Below are 21260 nucleotides of genomic sequence, written 5' to 3'. Positions count from 1 at the left end.
GTGTCCTTTCCTGCCGGGTGATGAATAATTTATAATTTTGCTTTCTGCATGGCTGGACAGGTGGTGCAGCGCTGCACACAGCGGCATGTCAACCTCACCGTGAAAAAGGGCGAAAATCGATGGTGGCCGCGCTTAATAAAGCAGGAGCGTAAGCCGCTATTCCTGGTGCCGGATTTCGATCGCTGGCTTGACGAGTCGGATGCGGAGATGGAGTTGCGGGACAAGGTAATGCAAGTCTTTATTCTGAACAATTCGTGTTGTGTTTTTTTTTTATTTTATCTATCTATCTATCTATCTATCTATTTATTTATTTATTTATTTTTTTAACCACTTAAGACCCAGACCAAAATGCAGGTAAAGGACCAGGCCCCTTTTTGCGATTCGGCACTGCGTTGCTTTAACTGACAATTGCGCGGTCGTGCGATGTGGCTCCCAAACAAAATTGGCGTCCTTTTTTCCCCACAAATAGAGCTTTCTTTTGGTGGTATTTGATCACCTCTGCGGTTTTTATTTTTTGCGCTATAAACAAAAATAGAGCGACAATTTTGAAAAAAAAATCAATATTTTTTTACTTGTTGCTATAATAAATATCCCCCAAAAATATATAAAAAAAAAAATTTTTCCTCAGTTTAGGCCGATACGTATTCTTCTACCTATTTTTGGTAAAAAAAAATCGCAATAAGCGTTTAGCGATTGGTTTGCGCAAAATTTATAGCGTTCTCAAAATAGGGGATAGTTTTATTGCATTTTTATAATTTTTTTTGTTTTTACTAGTAATGGCGGCGATCAGCGATTTTTTTTATTTTTTTTTCGTGACTGCGACATTATGGCGGACACTTCGGACACTTTTGACACATTTTTGGGACCAATGTCATTTTCACAGCAAAACATGCATTAAAAATGCACTATTTACTGTGATAATGACAATTGCAGTTTGGGAGTTAACCACAAGGGGGCGCTGAAGGGGTTAAGTGTGACCTCATCTGTGTTTCTAACTGTAGGGGGGTGTGGCTGTAGGTCTTACGTCATTGATTGTGTGTCCCTATATCAGGGAACACACGATCAATGACAGCGCCACAGTGAAGAACGGGGAAGGTGTGTTTACGCACACCTCTCCCCGTTCTTCAGCTCCGGGGGCCGATCAGCGGTGATCGGGTCCGCGAGTCGCGCGGTCGCGGAGCTTCGAACCCACGGCTGGGCATTTAACAATCACGTACAGGTACGTGATTGTGCCCAGCCGTGCCATTAACCTTAAGTGGTTAAACACAGTTTATTAGCATAAAGTGGTTGTAAACAGGGGGCAGGGAGCGGAAATTGCACTCTAAAGCAGGGCTTTTCAACCCGGGTGCCGCAGCAAAATTACAGAAAGCCCCTGATAGTTTGACCATTTAGCCACTTAAAGACCGGCTCCTGTACATATACAGTACGTCAGCACTTTAAAGATGGATATCACGGTAACGGCAGCAGCTGCTGCCACAACCGTGGTATCCATCTTTTCAGTGGGCGGTCCTGTTTTACGATAATGGGGGTCTCTGCGGCGGATTCATCGTTATCGGCAGCGGGAAAGGGGCCACAGCACCCTCCGCCGCTTACCGGAGCCGTTGTTTTTTTTTTTTTTATTGTCGCTCTTTTCTTGTTTATATGCTGAATTTTCAAATCACGGATGGTGGGCTGGAAGATGCTGATGACAGTGTGCCTCGAATTTTGATCGTTTTTTCAGGAAATTTGCTCCAGTATTGGAATTTTTTCTAACTTGCGTATTTATGTGGTTCTAGGAAGAAGAAAGGATAACCAAGATCAGGGCAGAGTCCAGAGTCCGCGAAGATCGTAAGTCCCACTGAAAGCAGTAACAGAAAATTAAACGTGTATTCTTTTTATTGTCCCATTGGCTGGAAAGGTTCCTCACCCATCAGATTTCATTCAGTCCTTTATGGCTATGGGCTGCCTCAAGCTGGGGCGGGGATGGTGGTGCAATAGATGTACCGGCATCAGAGGTACGCTATATGTATAATAGTCTGAACATCTGACCATCGCATCTAATGGCCTAATTCAGTGATGGTCAACTTTCAACTAGCCAAAAACCACGGGCAATGATGCAAGAGGGGGGCAGAGATGGTCACCGGGGAGGTGTGGGGGCGGGAAATGGTCAGCGGCTGGGGGGGGCGGGAAATGGTCAGCGGCTGTGTGGGGGGGGCGGGAAATGGTCAGCGGCTGTGGGGGGGGGGGCGGAAAAAGGTCAGTGGGGGGGCGGGAAATGGTCAGTGGGGGGGAATGGTCAGCGGGGGGGGGGAATGGTCAGCGGGGGGCGGGAAATGGTCAGCGACAGCAGTGGAGCTGGAGATGGTGGGGGGGGGGGGTGGAGAAGGGGGGGAGATGGTTTGCAGGTGGGTTGAAGAGGGGACGGGAGATGGTCTGCAGGCAGTGGGGGGGGGGATGGTCTGAGACTGCGAGCGGAGGGGGATTGGGAGATGGTCGGCGACTGCGAGTGGAGGGGGATTGGGAGATGGTCAGCGACTGCGGGGATTGGGAGATGGTCAGTGACTGTAGGCAGGGGGGGGATTGGGAGATGGTCAGCGACTGCGGGCGGGGGGGGATTGGGAGATGGTCAGCGACTGCGGGCGGGGGGGGACGGGAGATGGTCAGCGACTGCAGGCAGGGGGGACTTGGCGATGGTCAGCGACTGCAGGCGGGGGTTACAGTAGATGGTCAGCTACTGTGGGAGGGGGAACGGGAGATGGTCAGTGATTGACGGGGGTGTAGATGGTCAGTGACTACAGGTGGGGGGGACAGGAGTTGGTCAGTGACTGCAGAGGGGGCGGGGAGACAAATTACATGACTGCTGAAACAGGGCAGCAACTGATTGCTTGAAGAATGGTAAGGTCCAGTGGAGGTTTGCATAGGACAAAATAGCCTACTAGAGCTCAACGGGTTTTGCGTAAAATCGCTTCCTCAGGAGCATAGGTAGGTGTTCTGGATGAATGAGATTTTTCGCAAAACCCGTTGAGCTCTAGTAGGCTGTTTTGACCCATGCCAGCCTCCCCCGGACCTCACCATTCTTCGAGCAATCAGTTGCTGTTGCTGTTTCCTCCTCATGGGATTGGTCTGGGTCATTCGATTACACTAGAAGCTTGATCTGATTTTTATATATTTTAATTCATGTTTTTATTAATGTTTTCTCATGAATTGATGTAGTCTAAGTATTTAATTAAACTACTTGTTGCCTATAAAGTCCATGTTTTCCATGTACTTCTCTTTCTACTACTATTGCACACCCACACTACCCCCCCTCGTGATGGAGTAATTGTGATATACAGGCCTAGCAGATGGTTGCTGGCCCCCGGGGCCGGACCTAGGGAGGAGATCATATGCTCTTCGTATCCAGACGTAGCGGGTATTGTGGACGGTGGGGGGAGGGGAGTGCTGGTAAGGTGAGCATAAGAGGAAGGGGATTAGTGACATTGTAACAGCCGTCTTAGAAATTGTATAGCTGGGCAACTCCTATTCCAATATTGATCAGCCGTTCCAAGTTAATATTAACCACTTGCCAACCTCCTCATGTAAATATACGTCAGCAGAATGGCACGGACAGGCACATGCACGTTCCTATACGTCCTCTGCTTGACGTGGGTCGGGGGTCCGAACAGGACCCCCCCGTATATGCGGCGGTCGGCAAGCCTCGGGGAGCGATCCGGGACGACGGCGCGGCTATTCGTTTATAGCCGCCCCATCGCGATCGCTCCCCGGAGCTGAAGAACGGGGAGAGCCGTATGTAAACACGGCTTCCCCGTGCTTCACTATGGCGGCGCATCGATCGAGTGATCCCTTTTATTAGGGAGACTCGATTGATGATGTCAGTCCTACAGCCACACCCCCCTACAGTTGTAAACACACACTAGGTGAACCCTAACTCCTACAGCGCCCCCTGTGGTTAACTCCCAAACTGCAACTGTCATTTTCACAATAAACAATGCAATTTAAATGCATTTTTTGCTGTGAAAATTACAATGGTCCCAAAAATGTGTCAAAATTGTCCGAAGTGTCCGCCATAATGTCGCAGTCACGAAAAAAATCGCTGATCGCCGCCATTAACAGTAAAAAAAATAAAAATGCAATAAAACTATCCCCTATTTTGTAAACGCTATAAATTTTGCGCAAACCAACCGATAAACGATTATTGCGATTTTTTTTTTTTTTTTTTTTTTTTTTACCAAAAAAAGGTAGAAGAATAGGTATCGGCCTAAACTGAGGAAAAAAATTAAATTTATATATGTTTTTGGGGGATATTTATTACAGCAAAAAGTAAAAAATATTGCATTTTTTTTCAAAATTGTCGCTCTATTTTTGTTTATAGCGCAAAAAATAAAAACCGCAGAGGTGATCAAATACCACCAAAAGAAAGCTCTATTTGTGTGGAAAAAAGGATGTCAATTTTGTTTGGGAGCCACGTCGCACGAGCGCGCAATTGTCTGTTAAAGCGACGCAGTCCCGAACTGTAAAAACCCCTTGGGTCTTTAGGCAGCATATTGGTCCGGGGCTTAAGTGGTTAAGAACTACATCAATGTGCAACGTCGGCAACTTTCCGAATAAGTGTTCTGTTCGATGTATTTGAAGTTTATATGACCCTTTGGCGATTATTTACTAAAGGCAAATCCACTTCGCACTACAAGTGCATTTGAATTTTGTACTGAAAGTGCACTTGGAAGTGCAGTCGCTGTAGATCCGAGGGGGACATGCAAGGAAAATAAAAAACAGTATTTAAGCTTGCACATGATTGGATGATAAAAATCAGCAGAGCTTCCCCTCAGATTTACAGCGACTGCACTTGTAGTGCAAAGTGGATTTGCCTTTTGTAAATAACCCCCTTTGTGTAGATATTACATTAACCATTTGAAGACCCGGTCTTTTTTTTTTTTTTTTTGCTAGAAAATTGTTTAGAACCCCCAAACATGTTATATCATTTTTTAAAAGCAGATGCCCTAGAGAATATTTTTTTTGTCGCACAGTATTTGCACAGCAGGGACACGCAGGGGGGGATGGAAATAGAGCAGAGGAGGACAATGAGGGGAGAGCGGAGGAGCAGAGGAGGACACAGAGGGGTAGGGGAGGAGCAGAGAAGGGGTAGCGTAGAAGGAGCAGAGGAGGACACGGAGGGGTAGCGGAGAAGGAGCAAAGGAGGACAATGAGGGAGAGCGGAGAAGGAGCAGAGGAGGACAATGAGGGAGAAGGAGCAGAGGAGGACAATGAGGGAAAAGGAGCAGAGGAGGACGATAAGGGAGAGCGGAGAAGGAGCAGAGGAGGACAATAAGGGAGAGCGGAGAAGGAGCAGAGGAGGACAATAAGGGAGAGCGGAGAAGGAGCAGAGGAGGACAATGAGGGAGAGCAGAGAAGGAGCAGAGGAGGACAATGAGGGAGAGCGGAGAAGGAGCAGAGGAGGACAATGAGGGAGAGCAGAGAAGGAGCAGAGGAGGACAATGAGGGAGAGCGGAGAAGGAGCAGAGGAGGACAATGAGGGAGAGCGGAGAAGGAGCAGAGGACAATGAGGGAGAGCGGAGAAGGAGCAGAGGAGGACAATGAGGGAGAGCGGAGAAGGAGCAGAGGAGGACACTGAGGGGCAGCAAAGGGAGAGCAGAGAAGGCGCAGAGGATATGGAGGGGCAGCGGAGGAGGAGCAGAGAATGACACGGATGGGCAGCCGAGAGAGAGCGGAGAAGGAGCAGAGGAGGACACGGAGGGGCAGCAGAGGGAGAGCGGAGAAGGAGCAGAGGAGGACACGGAGGGGCAGCAGAGGGAGAGCGGGGAAGGAGAAGAGGACCATGAGAGAGAGCAGAGGAGGACAAGGAGGGGTAGCATAGGAGGACAATGAGGGACAGCGGAGGAGGAGGCCGAGGGGGGAAGTGGAGGGAGAGTGGAGGAGGAGGAGCTTGGGTTTCCCGGTGGGACGAGAGAGCCACGGAAGGCGGCGTAAGGGGGATTTGGGGAACGTTCCCTCCCGCTAGTTAGCCGCTCTGATTGCTATTTCATGAGAGCCGACCGGCTCTAAAAAAAACGGTACCGGGTGATGCCTGCAGCTGCATATAATCCCGGTACAACCACTTGAAGTCCAGCATCGTACCGGTGCATGATTGTAGCAGCAAGTGGTTAATGTTGCCACCTTAACGTATTCTATGCATTAAGGTGAAAAACCTTCTTTGCTGCAGCCCCCCCCTCCCCGGACCCCCGCCTTTTTCTTACCTGAGCCCATTCGTTTCAGAATTGTGCACAAGCCTAGCGGCTCCAGCCCCTGGCTTTCACCCCATTGCCTCCCGCTGCTGTCAATCAAATCCAGCGACGGGGGGGGGGTCAGGTCCCGCTGTTTGTGTCAATGGACGTAGCAGCAGCACATGGGAGTACGCCCGCATGGGTACACCCAGGGAAAGCGACTTTCTGTGGGGACACCCGATGAAGGGGAGGAGCCAGGAGCGCCGGCAAGGAACCCCGGAAGAGGAGGACTGGGCCGTGGTGTACAAAACCATTACACAGAACAGGTAAATATAACCTGTTTGTTATTTATTTTAAATACTCGGAACCTTTTTACAACCCCTTTTAAGGTTAGTAAGGGACGTAACATAGGCAGGCTAGTTTCTAAACCATTATTGGTGCCATGTGCAGAACATGCGTGTCGTGTGCAATAAATTAGCAAAGCATACAAAGCGGAGTTCAGCTTTATAGAGTTTAACGATTTCTTCACATCAGCGGTTAGTCTTTGTGTTGGGTAAGAGAAGATATTTGTCACCCCCGGTCCTTCAGGAAACAAGACTTCTCATTTCAGACGTCTGCCTTCCTCTTCTGTCTCTCTATATTAACCACTTGCTTACTGGGCACTCATACCCCCTTCCTGCCCAGACGAAGTTTCAGCTTTCAGCACTGCGTCACTTTAAATTAAAATCGAGTGGTCGTGCCATGTGGCTCCCAAACAAAATTGACGTCCTTTTTTTTCCCACAAATAGAGCTTTCTTTTGGTGGTATTTGATCACCTCTGCGGTTTTTATTTTTTGCGCCATAAACAAAAAAAGAGCGACAATTTTGAAAAAAAAACAATTTTTTACTTTTTGTTATAATAAATATCCCATTTAAAAAAAAGGCCGATATGTATTCTACATATTTTTGGTAAAAAAAAAAAAAAAATCGCAATAAGCGTATAGTGATTGGTTTACACTACGCCGCCTTAAGTAAGAGAGGCAAGTACATGATTCACAAAGCACTTACCTCCTTACTTAGGATGGCGTAGGGTAAACGCGGCGGGCGTAAGGGCGCCTAATTCAAATGGGTTGGAGGGGGGCGTGTTTAATGGTAATGAGGCTTGACATCACGTTTTTGACGTTATTTGGCTACTGCGCATGCGCCGGGCGCCTACATTTCCCAGTGCGCATTGCGGCTAAGTACGCCGTACGAGTCTATTGATTTCGACGTGGACGTAAACGACGTAACTCCCGATTCGCGGACGACTTAGGCAAACGGCGTAAAAAATTCGAACCTCGCGGCGGGAACGGCGGCCATACTTTAACATTGTTATTCCACCTAATAGGTGGAATAACTTTAGGCCGCCTAAGGCCTTATGGAAACGTCGTAAATCGACTGCGGCGGCCGGGCGTACGTTCGTGAATCGGCGTACAAACTCATTTACATATTCTACACCGACCACAATGGAAGCGCCATCTAGCGGCCATCCGAAAAATTGCAATCTAAGATAGGACGCCGCAAGCCGTCGTATCTTAGATATGTTTAAGCGTATCTCTGTTTGAGCATACGCTTAAACATAAGTCGGCGTAGATTCTGAGTTAGGTTGACTTATCTACTGATAAGTCGGCCTAACTCTACCTGAATCTACCTAATAATGGTTACAAAATAGGGGATAGAATTCTGATTTTTTTTTTTTTTTTTTAGTAATACAGTGATCTATGAATTTTGTCAGGACTGCGACATTATGTCGGACACTTTTGACACATTTTTGGGACCATTGTCATTAATACAGCGAACAGTGCTATAAAAACGCACTGATTACTGTATAAATGTGACAGTGAAGGGGTTAACACTAGGGGGTGAGGAAGGGGTTAAATGTGGATCCTGGGAGTGATTCTTACTGTGGGGGGAGGGGACTGACTGGGGGAGGTGACCGATGCTGTGTCCCTATGTACAAGAGACACAGCATCAGTCTCCTCTCCCTGACAGGACGTGGAGCTCTGTGTTTACACCCCATCATTACACACAGAGCTCCACGTCCCTGCTCTAAAACTGCCGATCGCGGGTAACTGGCTGACATCGCGGCCGCCAGGCACGTGCATCGGCATCGCGGTGACGCGCCGGGCGCGCACCTCCCAGTGGCCGGAGGACCCGAGGCCGTAAAAAGACGGCCTCCTGGATTTATAGAGCCACCTGGAGGCCGTCTTTTTACTATGGCCTAGGACTGAAGTAGTTAAAGTGTTACTAAACCCACAACAATAAAATCAGTCTGTATATGCAGTAAAGCATGCTTGTTATACTCACTGTGGAACCTAAGGGGTTAACCCTCTGCAATGTGTAAAAAGGCTGTTTGATTCTGTGTTCTCTCTTCCTCCCCCTTTTTCCACTGTCCCCAATCCATCTGCTGATAGTACAGAGCCTTGGAGGGCACTCTGCACATGCTCAGTTTGGTGTGTATTGCTAGAGAGTTTTTATTTAATTTTTTCGTTGGGAAGGGTGCATGTGATCAGCGCAGGGCCAATCGGCACTGTCCAGAGGGTCAGGGGTCCTGCAGCCTCATTGGACATGAAAGCTCCTCCTACTAGCTTTAACCCGTCACTGATTAGGAGTCACAAGACTTCTATATACTGCTGATGAGAAAAGGTATTTAGCATTTTTAGCGATCGCGACGAGGAGAGGCAGAACGGGGTGATGCCTATGTAAACAAGCCATTTCCCTGTTCTGCCTAGTGACAGGACAGAGATCTTCTGTTTCCTGTCATCGGGAGCAGTGATCTCTGTCATGTCACTGGCAGCCCATCCCCCCCACGCAGTTAGAACCCGCTGAGGAAACGCATTTAACCCTTTGATCGCCCCCTAGTGTTTAACCCCCTTCCCTACCAGTGACATTTATACAGTAATCAGTGCATTTTTATAGCACTGATCGCTGTATAAATGACAATGGTCCCAAAATAGTGTCAAAATTGTCCGATCTGCCCGCCGCAATGTCGCAGTCACAATAAAAATTGCAGATCGCCGACATTACTACAAAAAAAATTGCCAGAAATCTATTCCCTTTTATTTTGTAGACGCTATGGGCCAGATTCATGAATAATTACGGCGGCGTAACGTATCCCCTTTACGTTACGCCGCCGCAAGTTTTCGGCGTAAGTGCTTGATTCACAAAGCACTTGCCTGTAAACTTGCGGCGGCGTAGCGTATAGCCGTCCGGCGCAAGCCCGCCTAATTCAAATGGGGCGTGTACCATTTAACCACTTAAGGACCAGCCCATGTACATATACGTCCACAATATGGCACGTACAGGCACATGGGCGTATAGGTACGTCCTCGCCTATTAGCGGGTGGGGGGTCCGATCGGGACCCCCCCCGCTACATGCGGAGGTCGGGTCCGCTCGGGGAGCGATCCGGGACCACGGCGCGGCTATTGGTTTATAGCCGCTCCGTCGCGATCGCTCCCCGGAGCTGAAGAACGAGGAGAGCCGTGTGTAAACACGGCTTCCCCGTCCTTCACTATGGCGGCGCATCGATCGCGTCATTCCCTTTATAGGGAAGACACGATCGATGACGTCATTCCTACAGCCACACCCCCCTACAGTTGTAAACACATACTAGGTGCACCCTAACTCCTACAGCGCCACCTGTGGTTAACTCCCAAACTGCAACTGTCATTTTCACAATAAAGAATGCAATTTAAATGCATTTTTTGCTGTGAAAATGACAATGGTCCCAAAAATGTGTCAAAATTGTCCGAAGTGTCCGCCATAATGTCGCAGTCACGAAAAAAATTGCTGATCGCCGCCATTAGTAGTAAAAAAAAAATAAAAAATAAAAATGCAATAAAACTATCCCCTATTTTGTAAACACTATAAATTTTGCGCAAACCAATCGATAAACGCTTATTGCGATTTTTTTTACTAAAAATAGGTAGAAGAATACGTATCGGCCTAAACTGAGGAAAAAAAATGTTTTTATATATGTTTTTGGGGGATATTTATTACAGCAAAAAGTAAAAAATATTGCTTTTTTTTCAAAATTGTCGCTCTATTTTTGTTTATAGCGCAAAAACTAAAAACCGCAGATGTGATCAAATACCACCAAAAGAAAGCTCTATTTGTGGGGAAAAAAGGACGCCAATTTTGTTTGGGAGCCACGTCGCACGACCGCGCAATTGTCTGTTAAAGCGACGCAGTCCCGAACTGTAAAAACCCCTTGGGTCTTTAGGCTGCATATTGGTCCGGGGCTTAAGTGGTTAAATTAGGCGCGTTCCCGCGCCGAACGTTCTGCGCATGCTCTGTTAGGAAATTTCCCGCCGTGCCTTGCGCAAAATTACGGCGCCCCGACGTGTTTTTTGAACGGCGACGTGCGTTACGTCCTTTCGTATTCCCGGACGTCTTGCGCAAAAAAAAAAAAAAAAATGAAATTCGACGCGGGAACGACGGCCATACTTTCACATGGCTGATCTAAATCTAAGCCATGAAATAGCAGGCTTAAGATTGCGACGGGAAAAACCGACTACGACGTGGCAAATTTGAAAATACACCGGCGTATCAGTAGATACGCGGGCGTATTTCTGCTGTGAATCTGGCCCTATAACTTTTGCACAAACCAATCAATATTCACTTATTGCATTTTTTTTTTTTTTTTTTTTACCAAAAATATGCAGAAGAATACGTATCGGCCTAAACTGCGAAATAATTTTTTTTTTATATATATGTTTTTGGGGGATATTTATTATAGCAAAAAGTAAAAAATATTGCATTTTTTTCAAAATTGTCGCTCTATTTTTGTTTATAGCGCAAAAACTAAAAACCGCAGAGGTGATCAAATACCACCAAAAGAAAGCTCTATTTGTGGGGAAAAAAGGACGCCAATTTTGTTTGGGAGCCACGTCGCACGACCGCGCAATTGTCTGTTAAATCGACGCAGTGCCGAATCGCAAAACCTGGCCTGGGCATTTAGCTGCCTAAAGGTCCGGGGCTTAAGTGGTTAAGGGGCTAAAATCTTCCGAGGCTGACGTGGTTAACTGTGATTACAGGGACAATAGAACTGGCATGTTATGTTTTTTTGTTTTTTTGTTTTACTTCCAGGTATGGATGACAATAATTTTTTTTTTTTAATCTCTTTCCTCTCCTCTCCAGCTTTCCTGTACTTGAAGCGCGGCTACTTGTTCATGTATAATCTCGTGCAGTTCCTGGGCTTCTCCTGGATCTTCGTCAATATGACCGTCCGACTTTTTATCTTAGGAAAAGGTGAGCTAACGGCTTCATATTTCTTAATTTTTTATTTAAATAATTTTTTTATATATATATATATATATATATATATATATATATATATATATATTACACTGTTCTGTTGGCATGATATCATTACAAGGATCAAATGAGCAAGATGGGGGGGAAAAAGGTAAAATTATCAAGAAAGTTACACCATATTCCAAAAAATGTAAATTAAAAAAAAAAGGGGAGGGGGGCTTTTTATTGCGTCTCCCACACCCATCAAAAAAGAAACTTCAAATAACGAGGTTAACACGAGCGTAAACAAAATCCTCGTTCTCCAAAAATAATCCTTACCCATCCACTACTAATGTCTAGCTTTTAGACTCGGTTCACACTGATGCGGTGCGGGAACCGCATGCGTTTTGGATAGGAATCGCACCTCATTCCTGTTCCAATTACTGTATTTATCGTGGTATAGCGCGCTCCTGCGTATAGCGCGCACCCCTAAACTTGACCCGGATTCCTGTGAAAAAAAGATTTTTTGTACTTAGTTTTGGTGTCTTCCGCGGCGTCCATCGGCGGCCTCTTTGGGTGTCCTTCGTCGGGTCTGGCGTCTTTCTGCGGCGTCCTCCCCGCTCGTTTCCCGCGCCGAGTTTGAATACTGCGCCGACATATACCGAGCGCAGTACACTCGTGTATCGTCGAGCAGGCTCGGCTACTCTCGCACTGACGTCCTGTACGTCCAGGACGTCACTGCGAGAGGCGCCGAAACTGCCCGAAGATACACGAGTGTACTGCGCTCGGTATATGCCGGCGCAGTATTCAAATTCAGCGCGGGAAAGCGGGTATCGGCGTATACCGCGCACCCACGATTTTGCCCTGATTTTCAGGGCAAAATAGTGCACGGTATACACCGATAAATACGGTATATGCGATTCTCCAGCAGTGCGATTTTAGCCATACATTCTGTATGGCTCAAATCGTACAGCATGAAATAGTGTGGATGAATCCGCGCAATGGAAACAAATATTGTCAGTAAGTGATTTTATTTATATTTATATATATATTTATATATATATATATATATATTTATATATATATATATATATATATATATATATATATATATATATATATATATATATATATATATATCTATCAGATCCAAGTACAGCGGCGCATTATTCCGCCGGGCGTAGCGTATCTAAGATACACTACGCCGCCGTAACTTACTTTTTTTTTTTTCGAATCCTCAAAGAATTCGTGCCGTAAGTTACGGCGGCGTAGTGTATCTTTGGCGGCGTAAGGGCGCGCAATTCAAATCGATGTGATGGGGGCGTGTTTTATGTAAATACGTCGTGACCCGACGTAAACAACGTTTTTTTTGAACGGCGCATGCGCCATCCGTGGGGGTATCCCAGTGCGCATGCTCGAAATTAAACCGGAACAAGCCAATGCTTACGAGGGTGACGTCATTCTACGCAAATCCCTATTCGCGAACGACTTGCGCAGACAACGTAAAGAATTAAAATTTCGATGCGGGAACGACGGCCATACTTAACATTGAGTACGCCACCATATGGCAGCTATAACTATATGCCGGAAAAAGCCGAATGCAAACGACATAAAAAAATGCGCCGGACGTACGTTCGTGGATCGCCGTATCTAGCTAATTTGCATACTCGACGCGGAATTCGACGGAAACGCCACCTAGCGGCCAGCGTAAATATGCACCCTAGATCCGACGGCGTACTAAGACGTACGCCTGTCGAATCGATCCCTCATTCCGTCGTATCTTGTTTTGTGGATACAAAACAAAGATACGACGCGGGAACTTTGAAATTACGCGGCGTATCGATAGATACGCCGGCGTAATTTCTTTGTGGATCTGCCCCCATAGTTTTTACACCCTTATTTTTAAATTTGATCAATTAAGCAGCTGCCCCTACGTAATTTATTTCACCTAAGTGAGATAATGAATTGAGTGAGGTATGGAAGTAGGAGTGGCGCTACCTTATTTAACCACTTCAATACCGCACATAGTCATATGACGTCCACAAAGGGGATCTCCCATCCCGGGTGGACGTCATATGACGTCCTGGACTTTGTGGGGGGATATCTGAATGATGGGTACACCTAGCGGCACCATTCAGATATCATTGTGTTCCAGCGGCGATCCTGCGCACCAAAAGGACGATCATAGCGGCGGTTCCGCCGCTTGATCGTTCTTATAGGTGGCGGTGGGGGACATCCCTCCCGCCGCCATTCGGTGCTTCTCCGGGCTCTCCCGTGCCATCGGGGGCCCGGAGAAAGGATCGCCGTGCGCCGGATAGGAAGCATAGAGATGACTGGTCATCTATATGATCGAACGCACACTTAAGTCCCACCCACGTATGTAAACGTCGTTCAAACCACATATGTGAGGCTTCCTGATGACAAACGGTTAGATTTTCCGGCAACGGCCTGTCCTCACACAATTCCTGTCGGAAAATCCGATCGTGTGTGTACGAGGCTTTAGATGCAGATATTGCTTGGTACCATGTTTTTTGTTTTTTTTTATTATTTTTTTATTCCAGTCCTCAACAGGTCATGTTTTCAGGCTTTCCATTATTTTGCACAGGTGATTTGACCAGTTTCACTGCCTTAGGCCCCTTTCACACTGAGGAGTTTTTCAGGCCGCATAGCGCTAAAAATAGCACCTGAAAACGCCCAAGGGCTTTCACACTGAGGCGATGCGCTGGCAGGAGAGAAAAAAATCTCCCGCAAGCAGCATCTTTGGAGCGGTGAGAGGAGCGGCGTGTATACCGCTCCTTCCCATTTAAAACAACGGGAAACCGCGGTAATACCGCCCCCAATGCGCCTCTGCAGAGGCACATTGCGGGCAGTATTAACCCTTTTTCGGCCGCTAGCTGGGGTTAATACCGCACCACTAGCGGCCAAACCCCGTGGCAATTCCGACGGTATATCGCCGCTATTTTTAGCGGCGTTATACCTCCACAGCCATTTGTTCATCTGAGGGAAATCCTGAAAACATGTTCTGCCTTGAGGACTGGAGTTGAGAAACACTGGATTAGAAGTTGGTTTTATCAGCCGCTATGTCTGCCGTTGATCACTCAGCCCCAGCGCTGCGCTCTCGGCCATTACCAGCTCTTTGTTTCTCTGTTTGCAGATTCCTTTTATGACACCTTTCACACCATGTCTGATATGATGTATTTCTGCCAGACCTTGGCTCTTCTGGAGATTGTAAATCCTTTAATCGGATTGGTGAAGACGGGAGTGGTGCCAGCAGTGATCCAGGTATTCATCATCTAAGCGGTGATATGAGCAGCCGGTGATTATTGGCATGCAAATAAGCTGCCTAAATAAATGCATTCATGTCTCTCTGTTTTGTCTATTTGATGCAACATTTTGTGACTTAACAACTTGACCTCCGGAAGATTTAAACCCCTTTTATGACCGGGACATTTTTGCGATACAGCACTGCGTCACATTAAAGTGTATTTCCACCCATTTATTTATTTATTCACCAAAAATCTTAAAAAAAAAAAAAAAAATGTTGAAAAAAATAATAATAATGTATACTCGCCTGAAAGGGCGGTTGCTATGCGGAAGTAACTCTTCTGCCTCCTCTTCCACCGCGGTGGATCTTCTGCCTCGTCCTCCATCGCGTTGTCTTCTGGTGAATGAGCCGCGCTGCCTTCTGGGAACTGTGTGTATCCCAGGAGGCAGCCGCCCATTCACATGCGGAAAGCCGTAAGGCTCTACTGCCTGTTTCTCTTGGGGCTCTTTCACACGGGTGGCCCGTTCAGGTCCGCCTGCCATTTTTTTTGGCGGACCTTTTTTTGGCGCTCCGTGCTCCTCTATGGAGCCGCTGATGTCAGCGGTGACATGCCAGCTGACATCCGACCCGCTCCGATCCGCCAAAGTGTGACGGAGGAAAAACCTACTTTTCCATCCATCTGGCAGATCGGATCGGGTGAACACGGACATACAGTCCATGTTCATCCGATCCCCCCCATAGGGGAGAGCGGAGAAAAGACAGGGCGGTCCCTGCACAGTGTACAGGGTGGTCCCTGCACAGTGTGCAGGGACCGCCCTGTCATCCGCCGGCTCAGCGGGGATCAATGGAGCGATCCCCGCTGAGCAAGCGGAGGATTCACGGGGCGGATAATTACTGATCCGCCCCGTGTGAAAGGGGCTTTAGTAAGGATGGAGGCACCAGGACCGAGCGATCGCCGTCGGGGGACCGACATCGCAGGCGACTAGGACAGGTAAGTATCCTAGTAGCTGCTGAATAAAAAAAAAAAAATCTGTTCCCAAATATAATTTGCGTCCTTTTTTTTCCCCCTACAAATAGAGCTTTCTTTTGGTGGTATTTGATCACCTCTGCGGTTTTTATTTTTTGCGCTATAAACAAAAAAAATGTTTCAGTATAAAAACAACAAATTAAAAATTACGTTCTGGTATAAAACAAATCTAATAAAAATGTTTTTTATTTAATTTCTTCATCAGTTTCGCCCAATACATATTCAGCTACATATTTTTGGTAAAAAATGAAATCCCAATAAGCGCCTATTGATCAGTTTCCGCGAACGTGATCCCACCTACAAACTATAAAATTTATTTGTGGAATTTTTTATTTTGTCACTTTTTTTTTTTTTTATACTAGTAATTGCAACGATCAGCGACTTATAGCGGGACTGCGGATATTCTGACACTTTGTGGGAACCAGTGACACTAATAAAGTGATCCACAGCCGCCGGACCTTGCCGGGGAGAAGTCACAAAATAGGGGGTATTTTTATGGCATTTTTATTATAATTTTTTTTTTTTTTACTAGTAATGGCAGCGATCAGCGATTTTTTTTTTTTTTTTTTTTTTTTTTTTTTTTTTTTCGGTACTGCGACATTATGGCGGACACTTTCGGACACTTTTGACACATTTTTGGGACCATTGGCATTTTTATAGCGATCAGTGCTATAAAAATGCATTGGATTACTATAAAAATGCCACTGGCAGGGAAGGGGTTAAGTATGTCCCTGGGTGTGTTCTAACTGTAGGGGGGAGTGGCCTCACTAGGGTAAATCACTGATCTTCTGTTCATACATTGTATGAACAGAAAATCAGCATTTCTCTCCATGACAGGACCGGGAGCTGTGTGTTTACACACACAGCTTCCGGTCCCCGCTCTGTAACGAGCGATCGCGTGTGCCTGCCGGGCACGCGCACGGGAGTCGGGGGCGCGCCCCTAGTGGCCTGCGAGAAAGCCGACGTTATACTACGGGCTCTCGCGCAGGGGAGCCGACCTGCCGCCGTAAAACGACGGCGGCTGGTTGGCAAGTAGTTAATAAAGTATTCTGTATCAGTGTTGATCTGCATCATGTGAAGTTCCATCCATCCAGATGTCTTTCAGAGAAAATCTCAACACGTTTCAACTCAGTCTTCATCAGGAGGAAAATGGTATATCACATACTTTAAGATGCATTAATAAAAACAGAGGGATGCATGTCCAAAATGAGAGATCCCAGTTGTGAAAGCAGGTAAGATACAAGGGAAGTTCCTGCTGGTCTGTTTGTTACCACCAACGCGATCATTGGAGCGCTGAATTTTGTCACCTATTCCTACAAGATTATCACTCCCTATTACCATTGAGGAGTCAATTGGGCCTTTTCTACCTTGTATCTTACCTGGTTTCACATCTGGGGTCTCTCATTTTGGACATGCATCCTTTGATCTGTTTTTATTATTGCATCTCGGAGTATGTAATATACCATTTTCCTCCTGAAGACTGAGTTGAAACACGTTGAGGTTTTCTAGTTGCCATCTGAAAGACATCTGGATGGATGGAACTTAACATGATGCGGATTATCATTGATGCATTGGTTGCTATATATTCTTGATGTATGGTAACTTTTAAACTTTGTTAAATAAGGAGGTCCAGGCTCCTTTAAAAATAAGTCGGCAGCTACAAATACTGTATCTGCTGACTTTACATATTAGGGCAACCTGTCCAGGAATCTAGCGATGTCCTTACACGAGATGATTTTCCAATCGGGTGCTGCCTCCGCGACTAAGGGAAGCTGTTAGTGAAGCCTTGGGCTTTCGAAGCTGGTTTCCTACCGTGCATGGAGGAGGGGAGCGCTGAACTTTTGGTTCCCCTGTCAAATCCAGGTACCTGATTTCCCCCCCCCCCCCCCCCCCCCAAAAAAAGATACACAATGTGGCAGTAGAGGGAGGGAGGGAGGGTGGAGGAGGCAGGCAGACAAGTGGAGCTTCCCCTTTTTTTTGTACTATGGAGAATAAATGCGCTTTAATTATATAAATTAAATAATTGGCTGGTTGAATATGGTCATATATAGACCAGGAGTGTTTGTTTTCGAAGTCTTCCCTCTGTGCCTACTGCGGATGATGTGCATACCGTATTTGCCGGCGTATAAGACGACCCCCTAATTTTCCAGGAAAAATGTTGGTTTTGGGATATACTCGCCATATAAGACTACCCCCTTCCTACTAGTCTTTCTGGAAGCTGAGGGGTAGCCAGAACAACCGCTGACCGAAACAGGCTTTTTTTCAAATCACTGTGCCATCACTTGCGCCCCCACTGTGCCATCACTTGCGCCCCCACTGTGCCATCACTTGCGCCCCCACTGTGCCATCACTTGCGCCCCCACTGTGCCATCACTTGCGCCCCCACTGTGCCATCACTTGCGCCCCCACTGTGCCATCACTTGCGCCCCCACTGTGCCATCACTTGCGCCCCCCACTGTGCCATCACTTGCGCCCCCACTGTGCCATCACTTGCGCCCCCACTGTGCCATCACTTGCGCCCCCACTGTGCCATCACTTGCGCCCCCACTGTGCCATCACTTGCGCCCCCACTGTGCCATCACTTGCGCCCCCACTGTGCCATCACTTGCGCCATCACTTTCGCCCCCCCACCGTGCCATCACTTTCGCCCCCCCACCGTGCCATCACTTTCGCCCCCCCACCGTGCCATCACTTTCGCCCCCCCACCGTGCCATCACTTTCGCCCCCCCACCGTGCCATCACTTTCGCCCCCCCACCGTGCCATCACTTTCGCCCCCCCACCGTGCCATCACTTTCGCCCCCCCACCGTGCCATCACTTTCGCCCCCCCACCGTGCCATCACTTTCGCCCCCCCCCCGTGCCATCACTTTCGCCCCCCCACCGTGCCATCACTTTCGCCCCCCCACCGTGCCATCACTTTCGCCCCCCCACCGTGCCATCACTTTCGCCCCCCCCACCGTGCCATCACTTTCGCCCCCCCCACCGTGCCATCACTTTCGCCCCCCCCACCGTGCCATCACTTTCGCCCCCCCCACCGTGCCATCACTTTCGCCCCCCCACCGTGCCCCACCGTGCCATCACTTTCGCCCCCCCACCGTGCCATCACTTTCGCCCCCCCACCGTGCCATCACTTTCGCCCCCCCACCGTGCCATCACTTTCGCCCCCCCACCGTGCCATCACTTTCGCCCCCCCACCGTGCCATCACTTTCGCCCCCCCACCGTGCCATCACTTTCGCCCCCCCCACCGTGCCATCACTTGCGCCCCCACCGTGCCATCACTTTCGCCCCCCCCCCCGTGCCATCACTTTCGCCCCCCCCACCGTGCCATCACTTTCGCCCCCCCACCGTGCCATCACTTTCGCCCCCCCACCGTGCCATCACTTTCGCCCCCCCACCGTGCCATCACTTGCGCCCCCACCGTGCCATCACTTGCGCCCCCACCGTGCCATCACTTGCGCCCCCACCGTGCCATCACTTGCGCCCCCACTGTGCCATCACTTGCGCCCCCACTGTGCCATCACTTGCGCCCCCACTGTGCCATCACTTGCGCCCCCACTGTGCCATCACTTGCGCCCCCACTGTGCCATCACTTGCGCCCCCACTGTGCCATCACTTGCGCCCCCACTGTGCCATCACTTGCGCCCCCACTGTGCCATCACTTGCGCCCCCACTGTGCCATCACTTTCGCCCCCCACCGTGCCATCACTTTCGCCCCCCCCCACCGTGCCATCACTTTCGCCCCCCCCACCGTGCCATCACTTTCGCCCCCCCCCACCGTGCCATCACTTTCGCCCCCCCCACCGTGCCATCACTTTCGCCCCCCCACCGTGCCATCACTTTCGCCCCCCCACCGTGCCATCACTTTCGCCCCCCCCCACCGTGCCATCACTTTCGCCCCCCACCGTGCCCCACCGTGCCATCACTTTCGCCCCCCCACCGTGCCATCACTTTCGCCCCCCCCACCGTGCCATCACTTTCGCCCCCCCCACCGTGCCATCACTTTCGCCCCCCCACCGTGCCATCACTTTCGCCCCCCCACCGTGCCATCACTTTCGCCCCCCACCGTGCCCCACCGTGCCATCACTTTCGCCCCCCACCGTGCCCCACCGTGCCATCACTTTCGCCCCCCCACCGTGCCATCACTTTCGCCCCCCCACCGTGCCATCACTTTCGCCCCCCCACCGTGCCATCACTTTCGCCCCCCCCACCGTGCCATCACTTTCGCCCCCCCCACCGTGCCATCACTTTCGCCCCCCCACCGTGCCATCACTTTCGCCCCCCCACCGTGCCATCACTTTCGCCCCCCCACCGTGCCATCACTTTCCCCCCCCCACCGTGCCATCACTTTCGCCCCCCCACCGTGCCATCACTTTCGCCCCCCCACCGTGCCATCACTTTCGCCCCCCCACCGTGCCATCACTTTCGCCCCCCCCCACCGTGCCATCACTTTCGCCCCCCCACCGTGCCATCACTTTCGCCCCCCCCACCGTGCCATCACTTTCGCCCCCCCACCGTGCCATCACTTTCGCCCCCCCACCGTGCCATCACTTTCGCCCCCCCACCGTGCCATCACTTTCGCCCCCCCACCGTGCCATCACTTTCGCCCCCCACCGTGCCATCACTTGCGCCCCCACCGTGCCATCACTCACATTTTGCAGCACAGTCTTCGTCTGCTGCGAGCATCCATGATTTGAAAGCCGCGACTTCTTCTCAGACTGTCCTGTGATAGGCGGAACACAAATTTTCCCAGCAGCGCCTCTGTTCTGTGTTCCGCCTATCACGGATGTCCTCTCGTCCGAGGATGAGCAGGCATCCGTGATAGGAGGAACACAGATCGGAGGCGCTGCTGGGAAGATTTGTGTTCCGCCTATCACAGGACAGTCTGAGGAGAAGGAGCGTTTTTTAAATCATGGACGCTCGCAGCAGACGGAGACTGTCACTGGCGTATAAGACGACCCCCGACTTTTGCATCCAAAAAGTCGTCTTATACGCCGTAAAATACGGTATTTTTGTGAAAGGAAGATCCTGTTCTGTACTTGACTTTGCTACAAGATGAACGCACTGGTGAGCTCAGCAACAACCTGTTGATTTTGGCCACTCCTAATGTCGCTGCTATCTCTCTGATGGAATTGAAAAATGGAATAAAATATTGAAAGATAAACGATCAGCTGGTTGTTTGGCACCAACACACATGCTGTACCTCTTTGTTTAACCCTTAGGTTATGGGCAGGAACTTTATACTTTTTATCATCCTTGGGCAAATGGATGAGATGCAGAGCAAAGGTGTCGTCTTCTTCATATTCTACCTGTGGAGCACCATTGAAGTCTTTAGGTAAGTCACTGGCTCCAGATCCATCGTTACAAGGGGCCCCTTCAAGCCATGGGGGTCCGATGTACAGTGTAGATTTTTTTCCAGAGGGATAATCTCTCTTGGATGCAGCGATCGACAATCTTGTTCACACTTTGACACTTCTCAGTGCCTAAAGGACCTTGGATTGTATTTAGCACCCAAGGTG

General features: G+C 49.0%; 1 protein-coding gene across 1 annotated transcript in view; it reads left to right on the top strand.

Annotated features, from left to right (window-relative positions):
- HACD3 (3-hydroxyacyl-CoA dehydratase 3) overlaps positions 1-21260 on the top strand; it is a 50054-nt gene that overhangs the window by 15217 nt on the left and 13577 nt on the right. The window contains exons 4-8 of the mRNA XM_040342282.1: positions 61-225; positions 1776-1827; positions 11356-11466; positions 14606-14733; positions 20964-21076. Of these exons, the coding sequence (XP_040198216.1) occupies positions 61-225; positions 1776-1827; positions 11356-11466; positions 14606-14733; positions 20964-21076 (569 nt within the window). The remainder of the gene's footprint in view (positions 1-60; positions 226-1775; positions 1828-11355; positions 11467-14605; positions 14734-20963; positions 21077-21260) is intronic.

The sequence above is a fragment of the Rana temporaria genome, chromosome 3 (assembly GCF_905171775.1).
Source record: "Rana temporaria chromosome 3, aRanTem1.1, whole genome shotgun sequence".
Taxonomy (NCBI): domain Eukaryota; kingdom Metazoa; phylum Chordata; class Amphibia; order Anura; family Ranidae; genus Rana; species Rana temporaria.
Note: the sequence above shows the minus strand (reverse complement) of the source record. Positions and strands in the feature narration are given on the sequence as shown.